This window comes from Suhomyces tanzawaensis (assembly GCF_001661415.1).
Source record: "Suhomyces tanzawaensis NRRL Y-17324 unplaced genomic scaffold CANTAscaffold_3, whole genome shotgun sequence".
Lineage (NCBI taxonomy): Eukaryota > Fungi > Ascomycota > Pichiomycetes > Serinales > Debaryomycetaceae > Suhomyces > Suhomyces tanzawaensis.
The window spans coordinates 334,095-348,884 of record NW_017963638.1 but is presented as its reverse complement, the minus strand read 5'-3'; the positions used below and the strand labels follow the sequence as shown (position 1 = coordinate 348,884).

The 14,790-nt window shown below is 46.3% G+C and overlaps 7 protein-coding genes across 7 annotated transcripts; 4 read left to right on the top strand and 3 right to left on the bottom strand.

Moving 5' to 3' along the window:
• Positions 1-447: 447 nt before the first annotated feature.
• HNM1 (Hnm1p) lies at positions 448-2,058 on the bottom strand (the record flags this gene model as incomplete). The annotated part of the gene is made up of 1 exon (XM_020209677.1): positions 448-2,058. The coding sequence occupies one exon, from the start codon at positions 2,056-2,058 to the stop codon at positions 448-450; it is 1,611 nt and encodes a 536-aa protein (XP_020064831.1).
• CANTADRAFT_214947 (uncharacterized protein) lies at positions 1,895-3,115 on the top strand. The gene has a single exon (XM_020206701.1). It carries the CDS (start codon positions 2,307-2,309, stop codon positions 2,943-2,945), a length of 639 nt encoding a protein of 212 aa, XP_020064830.1. The 5' UTR covers positions 1,895-2,306; the 3' UTR covers positions 2,946-3,115.
• Positions 3,116-3,220: 105 nt separating this feature from the next.
• On the top strand, positions 3,221-6,130 carry REG1 (protein phosphatase regulator; the record flags this gene model as incomplete). The annotated part of the gene is made up of 3 exons (XM_020208553.1): positions 3,221-4,357; positions 4,430-5,793; positions 5,836-6,130. Coding segments are annotated over 3 exons (2,796 nt in total), but the record flags the coding sequence as incomplete, so codon positions are not given.
• Positions 6,131-7,367: 1,237 nt separating this feature from the next.
• CANTADRAFT_89343 (uncharacterized protein) lies at positions 7,368-8,381 on the top strand (the record flags this gene model as incomplete). Its single annotated transcript, XM_020211550.1, has 2 exons — positions 7,368-7,465; positions 7,490-8,381. 2 exons carry the CDS (start codon positions 7,368-7,370, stop codon positions 8,379-8,381), a joined length of 990 nt encoding a protein of 329 aa, XP_020064828.1.
• A 281-nt stretch (positions 8,382-8,662) lies between these two features.
• Positions 8,663-8,842, bottom strand: COX17 (copper metallochaperone; the record flags this gene model as incomplete). The annotated part of the gene is made up of 1 exon (XM_020209784.1): positions 8,663-8,842. One exon carries the CDS (start codon positions 8,840-8,842, stop codon positions 8,663-8,665), a length of 180 nt encoding a protein of 59 aa, XP_020064827.1.
• Positions 8,843-9,393: 551 nt separating this feature from the next.
• CANTADRAFT_50589 (uncharacterized protein) lies at positions 9,394-13,026 on the top strand (the record flags this gene model as incomplete). Its single annotated transcript, XM_020209842.1, has 1 exon — positions 9,394-13,026. The coding sequence occupies one exon, from the start codon at positions 9,394-9,396 to the stop codon at positions 13,024-13,026; it is 3,633 nt and encodes a 1,210-aa protein (XP_020064826.1).
• A 43-nt stretch (positions 13,027-13,069) lies between these two features.
• On the bottom strand, positions 13,070-14,549 carry CANTADRAFT_25595 (S-methyl-5-thioribose-1-phosphate isomerase). Its single transcript, XM_020207473.1, has one exon. It carries the CDS (start codon positions 14,363-14,365, stop codon positions 13,133-13,135), a length of 1,233 nt encoding a protein of 410 aa, XP_020064825.1. The 5' UTR covers positions 14,366-14,549; the 3' UTR covers positions 13,070-13,132.
• Between the last annotated feature and the right edge of the window lie 241 nt (positions 14,550-14,790).

The following is a 14,790-nucleotide window of genomic DNA, read 5'->3' as shown; positions in this document are numbered from 1 at the left end:
TAGTACGGATATTAATTAATTACTAAAATATTATTTTGACCCCAATAAAGCATACAGTGCTTGAAGAAATTGCACTTGTTCAGTATCAAACCCACAAGTCCTCCAGCTTGAGCAAGGACTTGAACGCGATGTAATCCATGATCAACTGTTCTTAAAATAAGGTGCTCAGTTCATTAATTCCAGCTCCTGCTCGAACCACGGAAGGCAATACCATATCATACTGATTAAACATACACCTATCATTTAAGCCAGATCCTGTTCTAGCCAAGGCCAGCTTCAGTACCGATTTCACCCCACGCTTGTTATACAGTATTATTAAACCAGATGAATATTAAACTTTTGCTATTAACCAGATGCTAAATGTTGAGAATAAAACCCTTTACCTCTAAACTATGCACTTAATTCTTTGGGTATATATTATTCTATAATTACATGCGACAATCATATCTACAAGATTTTATCGTGACAAACGTCTGGGAACTCCACCTCCTCATTGCTGCCCAAACCACCAGCAAATGTCTCTCGACATGACCATGGCTTGTATGGGAAGTACCAGTAGGCCAACGCCCAGATAATGTAGACAGCAGTGACCGCAGAGGCATAGTTCATGTTGCCTGCGTTCACAGGCATGAACGATGGGAAGGAGAAGAAAACCAAGGCAAAAAATGCCCAGAAAACGGTGACGATATTACAGAAAAGACCGATCTTTCCCAACCAGAAGGGACCGTGCTTAATGTTGTTTCTTCCTCTGTAGAGGAGAGCAGCTGTAGGAACAAGATAACTGAGCAAAAGGAAGGTGATACAAGCAACCACCATAGAATTGAAGGCAGCATCACTAGCAAGATAAAGGAGCCCCAAAATGGCCACCCAGAACGACGAAAAAAGATGGGCATTCAAAGGCACTCCGAGTTTGGGGTCCACAATGGCCAAGTACTTGGAGAAGGGCAACCCGTTGTCTCTGGCGAACGACCAGCAGAGTCTTGTCTGCCAGGTGTGGCACGAAATGGTGCACCCACAGGCAGTCAAGAAGATCAAGGACCCCAAGCAGATGGCACCAGTCTTGTTGCCAAGAGCCTGGTAGTAGATGTCGAGAATAGGCATTCCAGTGCCAGAGTTGTAGATGTCTTCCAAGTTACGGATACAGAAGAACATGGCGATGGCGTAGGTGAACGAGGTGAGGAAGCCGATGGTAACAGTTCCCATGATAGCCTTGGGGATGTCAGTTCTGGGCTTTTCAGTTTCTTCAGCCAAGTGGCACGCTGAGTCGAGACACGAGAACGACCAGTTGGGGTTGATCAACCCCACGATAAAGGCGATTCCAGCCGAGCCCCAGCCAGTGTTGTTTTCGAAGGTGGTGAATACGAAGTCTGCGGTGTTGTAGTTACCTCTGGAGCAAACCAACACTGTGATGAGAATGATCACGTAGGAGGTGAGCGAGGTGTACAACGCGGCCGTTCCCAAGTAGGGCAACCACTTACCATAACAGTTGAACAAGACAAGGAAGAGGTTGATGAGCTGGTAGATAACAAAGAGCTGCCACTTCTTGACCTCGTGAGAGGGATGCGAGAGCACCCAGAATCCCATCAACTCGTTAGCGATGGCTAGGGCCATGGAAGCCGAGGTGAAAATGGAGCCAGCCCACGCCAAGGTGCCACACAAGTAGGCAAAGAAGCTGGAGTGCTTCTTAGGCGCCAAAACTCTCGACCACACGTACTGGCCACCAGCAGAGGGAATGGCAGAGGACAATTCCGAAAGAGTTACACCAATACAGTACGAAACAAACGCGATGATGATGATGCCGTACACGATCAAGAGGGGGCCTCCCGACTGGATACCGGTGATCAAGGAGGCCGAGATGCCGAACCACGAGTTGGTGAGCCCAAACCCGATGGAGATGATGGAGTAGGTGGAAAACGTTCTTTTCAACTCGCCTCCCGACGGTTTTGCGCCGGAACTGGGCGAGGATGTGAGGTCGAACGACTCGGTGGACTCGCGCTTGGACCCTGGCTCAGCGTCGGCAGCCGACGAGAACGCAAGATCGTGTTTTTTGAACTCCATGTCTTGGTGTTCAAACTCCATTTTTAGTGAGTATGGAGCGATGGCCAAGCTGTAGTTGAAAGGAAATAAATAAGCTGTAGTCTAAACGAGAGCCACTGATTGCAGGTTGAAAAACCACAATAGGATATGCGAGATTTATATATTATCGCTTCTCCACGAAACAAAGATTATGTAGGTCGATAGCTCGACCGTTGGGCCCAGCATGTGATAGTGGCCAGCGACGGTGGGGAGGCACGTGATATGGCTCTATGGCTGGATGCCTCCGCACGCGCGAGGCCGCCTCGGGGGTAGAGGTCCGGGGGGGGGGGGGCGGGCGCCGCACGCTCTGGGTGGCCTGGACGCGGCTTCCTATTGGGCGATCTGGGGAAGGCCGCAGGGAGGGAGGGGATGCAACGTTGCACCATGTGGGGGAGGCTTATTTGGCTTCCGGTGGCCCAGCAGAGTGGGGACAGGCGGAGGAACGCAGGGCCGGGGCACCGATGCAACGTTGCATCGGGAGGGAGGGAAATCCGCACCACGGGGCCCGACAGTCACGTGATCTCCTGCTCTCAACCAGGGCCCCACGGTTGCTACGGCGGTTCCCGGAGCTGCCGCCAGGCGTATCTCCGGCACCCTGCTATCTCCCTTCCCTTCCCTGTGCATCCTCCGCCTCATCACTAGCCAGTTGCCCCCACCAGTGCAGTTCTTCCGCTCAGTCTGCCTGTATACAGCCCCAGCCTGTCAACCCAGAACCCCCGGGTCTCCTAAGCCCTCTCCCGTCACAAGTCAGGCTTCCCCCAGGATCCACTTCCCCCGAGATTCGTTCCTATCTGTCTGCCCATCTGTCTTCCCTTCTTTCTTTCTATAAGTTGTGTCTGTCTGCCCTCCACCGCTCTCCAGATTATTAGTGTCGCATCCATTTTTTCCTTGACTCCTCCCAGCCAAAATCTCAATCTCGCACCAGCACTGAAAGAGATTCTCCACTAATAGATTCTTCTCTTAGACAAATCCACCCATCGCCACCACCATCCATCCTTCTGTCACGACGGCACGACTCGCACACCCACCACCGAATCCCCTCTAGACTTGTCCGTGTTCCTCCAAGTCTGGCCCTGCTCCCTCCTATCTCCGTTGCCCTTAGCTTCTAGGTCACGGCTTATTTATACCCATCCTTCCAGTGGCCATGAGCTCACATCCAAACCAAGGCGAAGTGTTTGCTGGAGGCGCCACCACGTCCCAGCACGTGGATGCCCAGGACGACACTCATTTCGAAAACACCACCTTCAAACTCAAGAGAACGCGGTCCTTGGGGTTGTTGGACGAATTCATCCAGCCCGACAAGGACGCCCAGCCGGATTCCAGCAAAGCCTCCCACTCTCTGGATGCTGCCAATGACTCCTCCCACCCGCTGGACGTCCCTGACGACGACGAAGACGACTCCATCCTCGACTCCAACGCCATCTCGTTCAAGAGCCCTGAGTTGCTACCCCACGACGACACAGATATAGCCAACGAGCCCTCGAGACACGTCGACTACTTTTCACACCAGTGGGACGTTTCTGACATCTCGAGGTCTTGGCGATACGTCATTTCCAAGCGGAAGGACGTGGCCAACTCCGCCCGTTTGGAAAACGCTTCCTGGCGGACTTGGGCCCAGAGACGATGCAACTTGAAAACCATCAGTCCCGAGGTCGTCAATTGGTCAAAAGATAGCGACGTCACTTGGCTTTATGGCCCTATCTTGAAAGACAACCACTCACTCTCGGTGACAAACATCAACGGCGAGGACGAAGATGAGAAATGCAAGCCAGAGGCCATCACAACCGCCACCTCTGCGGTTGCAGGTGATATATCCATACCTAACAAGAACGCCTCACGTAGTGGGCCAAAGCCAATTTTGAAACGAAGAACCGTGGAGGACATGATTATTAGTCAGTCCAACTTGCTAAAGTTGGAGCTAGCCACCAACAAGATGTACCAAAAGCAAAGAGAGAAGCAAATCCAACAATTGAAGCAGTGGAAACAAGCAGAAGAGAAGCGGAGACAAAAGCAAGATACAAAGACCCCCGAGTATGATGACTTTGAAGCCATTTCTGCAAAATTAAACTCTCAATATAAAAGCTTGAGTGGTGCTCAAGCTAGTTCTCAGTCAAATTCCCTCGTCAACCTTCAGAATCTCATCAAGAAAAACTCATCTAACAACTTAGCTCAGAAAGCTCCTGAAAACGATACTTCCAACACCACCGACGAGACCATTCAGCTGGTACCTAATGAAGCTGTAGAAGAAGGTGCTGAGATTGCCACCCATGAGCCTGCCTTGGTGGATTCATCACCACCATTGGCAACTTTGGACCCTCCACACCTGGAAACTGCTACAATCTTAGAAGATCAGCCCGAAGTTGCAAAGGGTGATCGTCATATCCACTTCAACGACCAAGTCCAGCAGTGTATTGCTGTAGACACTTTCTCTGATGACGAATACGACGATGAGTACTACGACGATAGTTATGACGATGATGAGTCCAGTGGTATGAATCAAGGATATTATTATGACAACGAAGGTTCTGACGAAGAAGAGAATGGTTATACCTATGGCGACCATCGTCGTCCTGGGTATTACCATAGTGATGATGACGCGCACGAAGGTGATGCCGATGATGACGAGGAAGATGATGACGAAGACGACGAAGGTGGTTTCTTCCTTAATGTTAAATCACCTTCTACTCATCCTGCAGGCGTCAACATCCCATTCAGTTCCAACAATAATGCTAATCTAAGCCAGAGAGAGCCAGAAAATACCGAAGACACCGACTCACTTTCTACCGCCAACAGTAAGATGTATAAGACCATCCAATTACTTCCACCAACCACGTTAAACTACGGTTCCGACGAGGAGAGTACCGAAGAGAATCCATACACCTCAAGTTTGTCGCATAATGTTGACAATAATAGCCGTAGAGGGTACGATTACTACTATGATTATAATACTGTGTATACCGTTGACCCCAATCATGCTATTTACGGTAACAAGAAGGAAGTTCCTGAGGTCTGTGATGTTCCAGAAAATATTACTTTGGGTTCTAACTTTGACTACGAATCTATTGAACACGATGAATACCGCTCGCCTACCGAAGGTATGCCTATCATCAATCCCTCGATTATTCATAGCAACAACATCAACAATCAACCAGGACAAGCATATGAAGACAAGCATAAACCAAAGGTATCGCCATTTCAATTGAGTGACTCGGAGGAGTCGGACTCCGACTCCGATGGGGAAACGTTATCAATTGGGGCCAGAAGGTCCAGTCAGTCATTAGCGCAACTGGTGTTCAACAAGGAGGGCCTTACGCCTAACGAGCCTGAAAATCACTTTCCAACCAATTTGAATCACCCACAGCCAGTTTCCGCTCCTGTTTCCAGCATTAACCCTAACCATTCAACGACTTCAATTACCAAGCAGCCGCATTCGTCAAACTCGTTGTCTGAATCATTCTTCGGAGGAAACGGCTTGACCAAACAAAAGGCTTCGAGTAATTCTTTGTCAGACCAATTTTTTGGGGGAGCTGGATTAACCAAGGCATCAAGCATCTCCTTATCTGACCAGTTTTTTAATGCCAATCAAAACTCGCATGCGTTTTCACCATCCCCTGAAAGCCAGAAATACTCCAAAGCTCAGAAGAAAGCTTCACCATTACCCCCTCACACCACTTCCACCAATGCTTTCCTGGGAAACACTACGCCGCCCTTAGCTGAGTCTAATGCAGGAGAGTCCCCATCCAGTCCGGGAATTTCCAGCAACCTAGGCTCCAAATCCAAGAACACATTTATGTTTGACACCGACTCTGAGTCGGAAGATGAGTTCTTGGAGCACACACCAGTGCATACCAGTTCGAATTCCAACACTGCGGATAACTATGTCAGAAGCTATGCTTCGCTCTCGCAAGTGGCTGGCAAGAATGGCATCCGGAATATCACTCCGGAGGGTTCTCCAGTGGAATTACCCGTCAGCTCCCCTAATCAGGAAGGCAAGAGCAAAATAGTGGACCTGGCCAAGGGGTTTGCCAATCACCTTTTGGGTGGCTGGAAGAATGTGAACTCTGGTAGCAATGATGCATAATGGTAATGCAAGTTATGACCTGGACGGGCCAGTTTTTCCCCGTCTGTAATGAGATGATACGGTTCTAAAATATACGTGTTAAATTCAAAGCTTCTACTCGTTGTAAATGGTCTCGTAGTCGATCCTGGAGAAAGTGTGTTCAGTAAGAGATGAGTTGTATTTGAGAGGAAGCAAGAACTCATTTGTGGTAAAATAGAAGAAATTTCGAAGTAATAATAGTACGAATAAGACAGCTGTACTAAACGCAACTCTGATTTATGGTGTCAAAGTCCACCATTGTATCACACATAAATCTGAGAATAACCACTCGGAATTTTTGACTTTACCCACCAATTATGACATTCCCATCAGACTAGATTCGTAAATCATACAATTTCGTAGCATTTTAAGTTCCATTACTATATTGAACTAATGATTTACGTTTTGTAGCAGGTGCTGGTACTGGAGATTAGAGTACAGGTAAGGAAATTTGGGATTAGAGTAGAGTGGATCGTTGCTTAGCAAGCTTTCTCGTTGCTGATTGATTGTTAACATAAAAATATACTACTTAGTCTTGAATGGCATTAGTATCTGCACATTTGCACCTCTTGCACCATGTGAAACAACAGTATAACTTAATATAGCTACAATTATGAGAGGGAAACGAGTCAAGCATCTACTTGATGATAGTTCTACGAACTCACTGGCATAAATAGACCCCCAGCGAGATGACCCAACATCTGATCTCATGATCTCACACCAGTTGGGTGCTCACATACTACCGATTTTAGTCATAATTATTGTTGTAAGTCCGCCAAACCAAGCCCTTTTTAGCCGGCAGCAGAGAAAAGGGGTCCAACAGTAACGGAGACTCATGACCCCATCAACATTTGTTATCGCCTTTGCAGCCAACAAACACCTCCCAGTACAATTCGCAGTAACTACCACTGCCACAAGTACAAGTACTAGCACACCACTAAACTAACACACTACTTACACACTACGTACATCACCACCAGTACTGCCACTTCCATTACTTGCAACAACCTTGCCACCACTAGTTGCACGATTGGTTACACTACCAGCACCCTAATTCAGCCTTGCCATCGTGATGATCACCGCCGCACGACCCCAACATCTATTCTAGATAGCAACTGACCCAAAATTTTGAATTGGTCTACGTCTGTTGATGGCCGCTTAACTCGTCCTCCCACCGCTACATTCCTCCAGCATGTTGAGTTGCAACAGTCTACCGGTGGCCCAGCTCTTGAGCCTCCCCATTATCGTGTTATCCGCTATTCTCCCTGTCTCATTTGATAACCACATCGCGTCCGCAAAACCTCCCGCTCACAGCCCCTCCGATAACGACGACGGCAAGTGTGAGTTGATAGGCACATTCTCGCTCTTGACTCAGGCGGTTTTGGGTCTCTTGTGCCTCTCGTCATTGCTCGTCAAACGCTACTACGAATTCCCCATTCGCAGAACGTGGTCAGTGTGGCTCTTTGATGTGCTCAAGCAGTTAATAGGGGCGTTGGGAGTCCACGTCTTCAACGTGTTCTTGTCGATCGTGAAGACCAGAAAGTCCAACGGAAGCATCTTGGACTTGGACAGCCCCGAATCCGACGTGGATGACGACCCCTGTGACTGGTACTTTCTCAGCATTGTGTTTGATTGTACGATAGGGGTGTACATCTTGTACCTCGTCTTCCAGTCCATGACCAAGTTCAGCAAGAAGTACTTGCACATGACCCAGATCGACTCGGGAAACTATGGTCCCGACCCCAACAAGCCGTCGACACGGGCGTTTTTGAAGCAATTGTCCATCTACTTCATCTCGTTGATGATCACGAAGATTTTGATCTACGGCATCGTTGAATGTTTTGAGCAGCAGCTCTTGTGGTTCACCAGCCACGTGTTGTTACTCTGGCTCGACGAGTACCCCGACGAGTTTGAGATCTTCGTGGTGATGTTCGTGGTGCCCATCGTCATGAACTGCTTGCAGTTGGTGTTGATTGATAACTTCATCCAGAACCAGGCGTGGATGAGCGTGAACAAGAGAATCCAGCACGAGCACCATCTGCCTGGAGAGCCTGCCAGCGTGCTACGTGAAGAGGCTGCCCACTACCTCCAGCAAGAAGAGCACGCTAATTACAAAGCAGGCCCCAACAACAACAGCGACAGCAGTATCAGCACCTTCACCGGTGATGAACCCCCCAAATCCTACGGGACGTTCAACCAGGTATAGCTTTATACTCTGGCAACGACACCATTCCTACCAACCTTTACCAGGTATAGACCAGCTAACGAACCACATAGACCTATAAAGCTCGATGCTTAGCTTCTAGGCTGATAGCTCTTGCTGTTAGCAGTAAGCATGCGGGCTTAGATGCTGGGCCAGTGCCCTCTACGCTCTAGTACTTAATGATGACAAGTAGCATTCATTTCTATATACAACAATTAATGAACTAATTACAAGCAGCGCCTGGCGATGCCACTCAGCACGTTTCGAAGCCACCACGGTGCTATCTAGTTGGTGGTGAAGCCGTAGCCCTTCATACAGGCCTTGTACTGGTTGATGATGGAGTCACACTTTCCGCTTTCTTGGCCGTTGAACAACAAGCACTCGTCTCTTTGCTTCTTCTCATCCAAGCACACACAGCATGGCTTGGGCTTTGTCTGTTGGTTTGGTTGGGCTTCGGTGGACATGTTTGGATGGGTGGTGTGGTGAAAAATTAGTCAGCTTCAACTATTCAATTACTGTGAGCAAATATTGTCGCGGGTCTGCAACTCTGGCGACACCACCTGATGTGGCTCTGTGCGCGGGGTCTGATTTGATAGCGGTGCCAGGAGCACCCTACGAGGTGATTAAGCGAGATCTATGAGTACGATGGTGGCTCAGCAACGTCGCAGTAGTGGTGTCTGTAGGCAACAGGGTGCACCACCAGCAACTAACTGGAACTAGCTTGCACAGGCATTCTTCCACCACTAACCTCGCACTAACCTAGTACTAACATCCCACCAACATCGCACTAACCTCGCACTAACCTAGTACTAACCACGCACTAACATCGCACTAACCTCGCACTAACCGTGCACCAGTGCCCTAGCTAGGCTCGCTAACTTCGCACCATCTCCCTAGCATTTCCCACCAGCCTCGCACGGTTTCCACCACCTCGCCCTACCTTCCCACCGACTCTCCCCCGCGACCTCCGTTTTTCCATATCCACCCATATCAACACGCCTATCCACAACGGCACATGTCACGAGAATCATTCCTGTTGCACGCTTCGGACCCCAGCACATCCCGGCCGTCGTTTGAAGGCAGCGTGGACCTCAATGATGATTTGGCCAATGGCTCAGAGTACTCGTTGGGGTCTTACGTATCCCAATCGGGTGCTGGATTCCCCAAGAGATCAGGCTCCACCTCGTTTAGAAACAGCATTGATGCCGATAGCACGTTCCTGTCATCGGCCTACTTCAATGTGTTCAACACCTCCACCATCGATGACAAGTCCTTCTCTCCATTGGGACCAAACTCCATCTACGAGTTGACCATTGCATCTGATCTTGCTCGCATCAACAAGAATAGGGGCCCCAAGAATTCGGTCACCATCAACGGCGGAGCCACCACCGTGACCAACTTGCGAGCTCCATCCATCAAAGACATTCCCCAGATCCAGTTGCTGAAGCTTGCCCAGAAAGTTAACAACAAGGACTTGGAAAACGACTACGTCAAGAATGTAATTGACGACTACAGAAACTTCGAACTGAGCTACAAGCTCTTGACTGAGGACACCTTACAGCAGTTTGTCAAGCAAGCAGCGGTCGACAGCGATGGACCGTCGGCGTCGTCTTCCATCAAGAACTTTGGCGAAGACCTGAGTGCCGAGGACTTGTCAATTATTCCTTCCATATACGCCGATCCGGATTTCAGGTTGGACGACCCCAGAGTATTCAAGAGTGTTCTTGAAAATTCAAGCATGCTTTCCGTCGAATTCGATGATTCCACATCCCAGTTGACAAATAATAACGACCTTCAGGACAAGCTCTCCCATTATTTGGATATTGTGGAGATAAATTTGATCAAGGAAATATCCAAGTCTTCCGAATCATTCTTCAGCACGCTAGGTGATATCGAGCTGATTAAGTCCCAGTCAAAGGGTTGCGTGGACCAGTTTCAAAGTGTCTTGACAAAATTGGAGAAGTTGGAACAGAATCACGCCGCTACTGGATTGACAATTTTGGACAATTTAGTAAAGAGAGATAATGCTGAACGTTTGGAATCTTCATTGCTCCAATTGCAATATATCGTGTCTATCAATGACCTTGCCAATAGGTCCTTCAATAATGGCAACTATTCAAAGTGCTTGAATGAAATCGTCACAGTAGAAAGTCTAATCCAAGGTATAGAACATGTTGAAATTGTTGATGAAGAGATCAAGGCATCATATCCCAAATTTAATTTTCCTAGTGTCAATTTGACTCATTTACCTGCCCTAGTCCATTTGAGGAATGATCTTGAAAATTTGAAGAGTGAGTGCTCCAAGGGTTATATCAATGACTTCATAAATCTTTTGCTTGAGGACTTGAGAGATCACTATAATTCGGTTGATACTCAAGATACCTTGAACAGGATGTACGTGTCTACTGATAAATCAAGAAAATATGCTTCCAAATCAATCAATAACTCGTACCTCTCCATATCAGATTTTCAAAAGAAAAACTTATCACACTATATCAGGAACTTGATCAAATCTGGTCATTTGACTCAAGCATATTCTGCATATCAAGATAGAATTATTAATGAGATCAAGAATATCATTAAACATAACTTGCCAACTGCGAATAGCCAAGGACAGGATCTGTCCAATGCTCCATCTAGATCATCGTCTGTACCGCCAGAATCATCAAATCCTCAACAACCAAATACCTTGTCATCTAATATCAAATCATTGACGCCAAAAGAATTTGAAAGCATGCTCACCAAGACATATGCCAGCCTTTCAGAATGTTTGCGCCGTCTTACAGCCCATCAAAAGACTTTATTGGACTTAGCATTGACCGCGTTGCCACCCTCATTATCCCAAACGATTGACGTCATGGCTTTGGATATCACAACATCTATTCACAAGGCCATTGAATTGACCCAGATTCGGTTGACCAAGGTTATTAATGTCCGGCTGGAGCAAACTGCCGATCTTCCTGTTGCGTATTATCTTCGGTTGTATGCTATTTCTTCATCATACTTGCAGGAATGTGAATTAATCAATCCTGGATTCAATTCGAGTGGTGCTGGTAGTTCTTTAAGTGAATGGTTTAAACATCACGTCACCTACTTTGTACACCGGTTTCACCTGAATTCGTTAAGGGCACTTGTGGCAGACTGCGATCGTGAAGTATGGAAGGAATTGACTCTGCCCGAGAGCCTCTCTGAGTGCCAGGAAATCGTGGATCAACTTGTGGGATATTCAGAATTTATTGCTAACAGCGGTAGGAGCGGATTCTCTGGAGATTCTTGGTTGAGAGTAATGGATTTCTACGAAGATGCACAATCTACTGCGTCTGATAACACCGCGGTTGATTCTTCAATAACTAAAGTGAGCATTAAGGAAGAAACTTTCTTAGTCCCCGAATTGATTAGAAAGTCCCTTAAGCAAGTCAGAGATTATATTATCATTTCCAAGGTTTTTCCCAACACTGCTTCTCTTATTGAAAACAACCTATTAAACTACTTTAAATTGATGAATTCTAAGTCTTCCCAGGCTGTGTTGAACGCGGGTGCCACCAGAACTGCAGGGTTGAAGCATATCACTACCAAGCACTTGGCGTTATGTATCCAACTCGTCGAGTTCAACATCGAATTTTTGGGTCATATTCAAAATATCTTGCCTCGTGCTAGAGAGGAAGGCTCGATAAACCATGATGAGTTAAACTTTGACAGGGTAATTAGTAACTACAAGGATCATGAGAATGAACTTTTCTCGAAGTTGGTTTCGATTATGTACGATCGTACCACCCATCATTGTGCCACTATTCTTAAGATTGATTTCTCAGATCCAATTAAGCATCCAAAGCAATGTCATCCATATATGGAGACCTTAGTAAAGGATACCTTAACTGTCTCTAAGGTATTGTTCAGATATTTGCCTGACTTGAAGTGTTCCTTAATCTTACTGCAAGTTTTTGATAACTATAAGAAATTGTTCATAGAATGCTTCTGCACCCAACTTCCTCAATTTAAGGATTTTAATGAAAAGCATTCATTACTCAAAGACATTGATTACTTCAGAGTCAAATTGAGTGAGCTTCCAGGCTATGGTAATTCTGGGCAGGTTATTTGGGAAAATGTCAATGCGTTGCCCACTGAAGAAGACATGAAGATGGATGAGGTGATGAGAAACAATATCCAAGCTGCTGCCACTGAAGCCAATGAAAAAAGACTGTCCGAATTAGAACGAGTCACTTCAAACAGCTCACCAATTGTGCCCCAAAAAGATGATGTTGACGAAAAACCCGAATTACCAGCAAAGAACGAAGTTCCTGAAGTTCCTGAAGTCCCTGAAAAGCCCGAAGTTGTATTGCCCCAGTCTGGAGTAATACAAGATGTCACTAAGTCTACTGATCAAGGAGAAATGGAGAAAGAAACGGAAGTCGCTTCTGAAAATAATGTGAATAAAGAAGTAATTGAGCATGATCCTGAATTGAAGAGAAATTCTTCTGAACAATCGATTGAGAGGGAAGGAGATGTGATTCCACAGAGTTCCGATTTGGCTGAAGACGCCAAGGAACAAAATCAAGACTCCAGTGTTTCCAAAGAGAACGAAGGAGAAACAAAGTCTCCTGACACCGCTAAGCAACAACCGGAACAAAAATCAGGTGAATCGAACTAATACGATCAATAAAACAAAAAAACTATGGTTTTACAATGTTCTCAGTTTTCGCAATCCGCTAGCTTTGCTAGCTCATTAATGTATAGTAATTATAGAATTATACACTTTAAACTCTCAAATTAAACTCGCCGTTAGAATTCTTTACAAAAGCGTCTGTATCCTCCGTCACAATCGCGTCGATTAAATCATGAGGAGCCACATCAAAAGCAGGATTCCAAACCGAGATATCAGGAGGAGCTATTCCTACTGTAAGCTTTTCTCCAACTTCTGTCACGCCAGCCTCATTGACACTCAACACCGGACCCTTTAAGGTGGTTAACTCGTTACTAGGACGCTCTTCAATCACGATATCCTCACCTGTCTTTGTTTCAAAATCAATGGTAGTTCTTGGGGCAGCCACAATGAACTTGATCTTTTCCTCTTCACTGAATCTACTGTTGAACTGGTTTGCAATGGAAGCCAATTGAAAGGTACCAATCTTGTTTGCAGAATCACCATTTTCAACAATTCTGTCTGCACCGGTAATGATGAACTTGACTGGCGCAGAGGAAGACTTAACACTTTTCTTCTGGACATTCAAGGTATTTATCAAGGAGGTGACCATATTGTCACATATCAATGTGAAAGGGATCTTTTCGAACTTCAACTCGTATGAAGTCAATTTTGCCCCCTGGTTGTATGGTCTGGTTTCACATGGGTAAACCTGATCGAGCCAGAATCCTTTACCCAGATCCTGTTTCAATTGCTGGTGAACAGATCTGATAATACCCAAGGCAGTCCCGTGACCTGAAGTGGCTAAGGACCCGGTATTACAGATAGTAACAATTGAGAAGGGGCCCTTAAAATTTTGTTGTTGCAAGATCTTGGTGATATAGCTCACACCATTATCTCCAAGCTTGTAGTTGTTGGCAAGGTCGTCCTCGAACAATGCAACCGAGTATTTGTAGATTAAGTCGAACACCTTACTGGTGACTTCGTCACCTGGCTGGAATGACTGCAAGACCAACTTCTTAATATCAGTCAACGCATTGGAGAGATTCACTGCAGTAGGGCGTGATGTAATGAGGTATTCGATAGAGGAAACCAATTGAGCAACCGTTCTTGGCTGGTCCTTAGATTTGAGATGCAAATGTGTATCAACAGTAACAGCAAACGACGCCACAATCGCAATGGCTGGTGCTCCTCTTACTTGCATCTTCTTGATGGCTTGAAAAGCATCTTCAATTGTATTGATTGGAATGTATGTTGTGGGGTAAGGAAGCAACAATTGGTCCAATATTGACAAAGCGACCTGCTCCTTGTCGAACTTGATTGCTTGCAAGGTGTTATCTGTAGACATGGTGGTGGTAGGGAAATATTCAGATCAAGATTTGACCCTCACTTATTGTCTGCTGCAAATTCACGTGATGGTATGCCAACGTGGACCAGTGCCATTATCGTCACCAGGAAATTACCGGTAGTCCTAAGCCTACTCCCAAGCATGTGGCTAATTTAGCTTATCACGTTGGTGTTTTATATTGGGCGGAAACAGCTAAATTCGTAGCACCAGTAATCTGTTTAGTGCATATTCTGGCAATTTTCGTAATTGTATACCCTAAACTGAACAATTGATATTACGTACATTTCGGAGTGAAATATTGCCGTGTCTACAGTATGATCGCCGAATGAATTCTGGTAGAGAGGCTACAAACCTACGAATCTACGAAAACGCACCATAATTCCAACATCAGTGAAGATGTCAGAAGCATTCTGTTTTGGACTTCA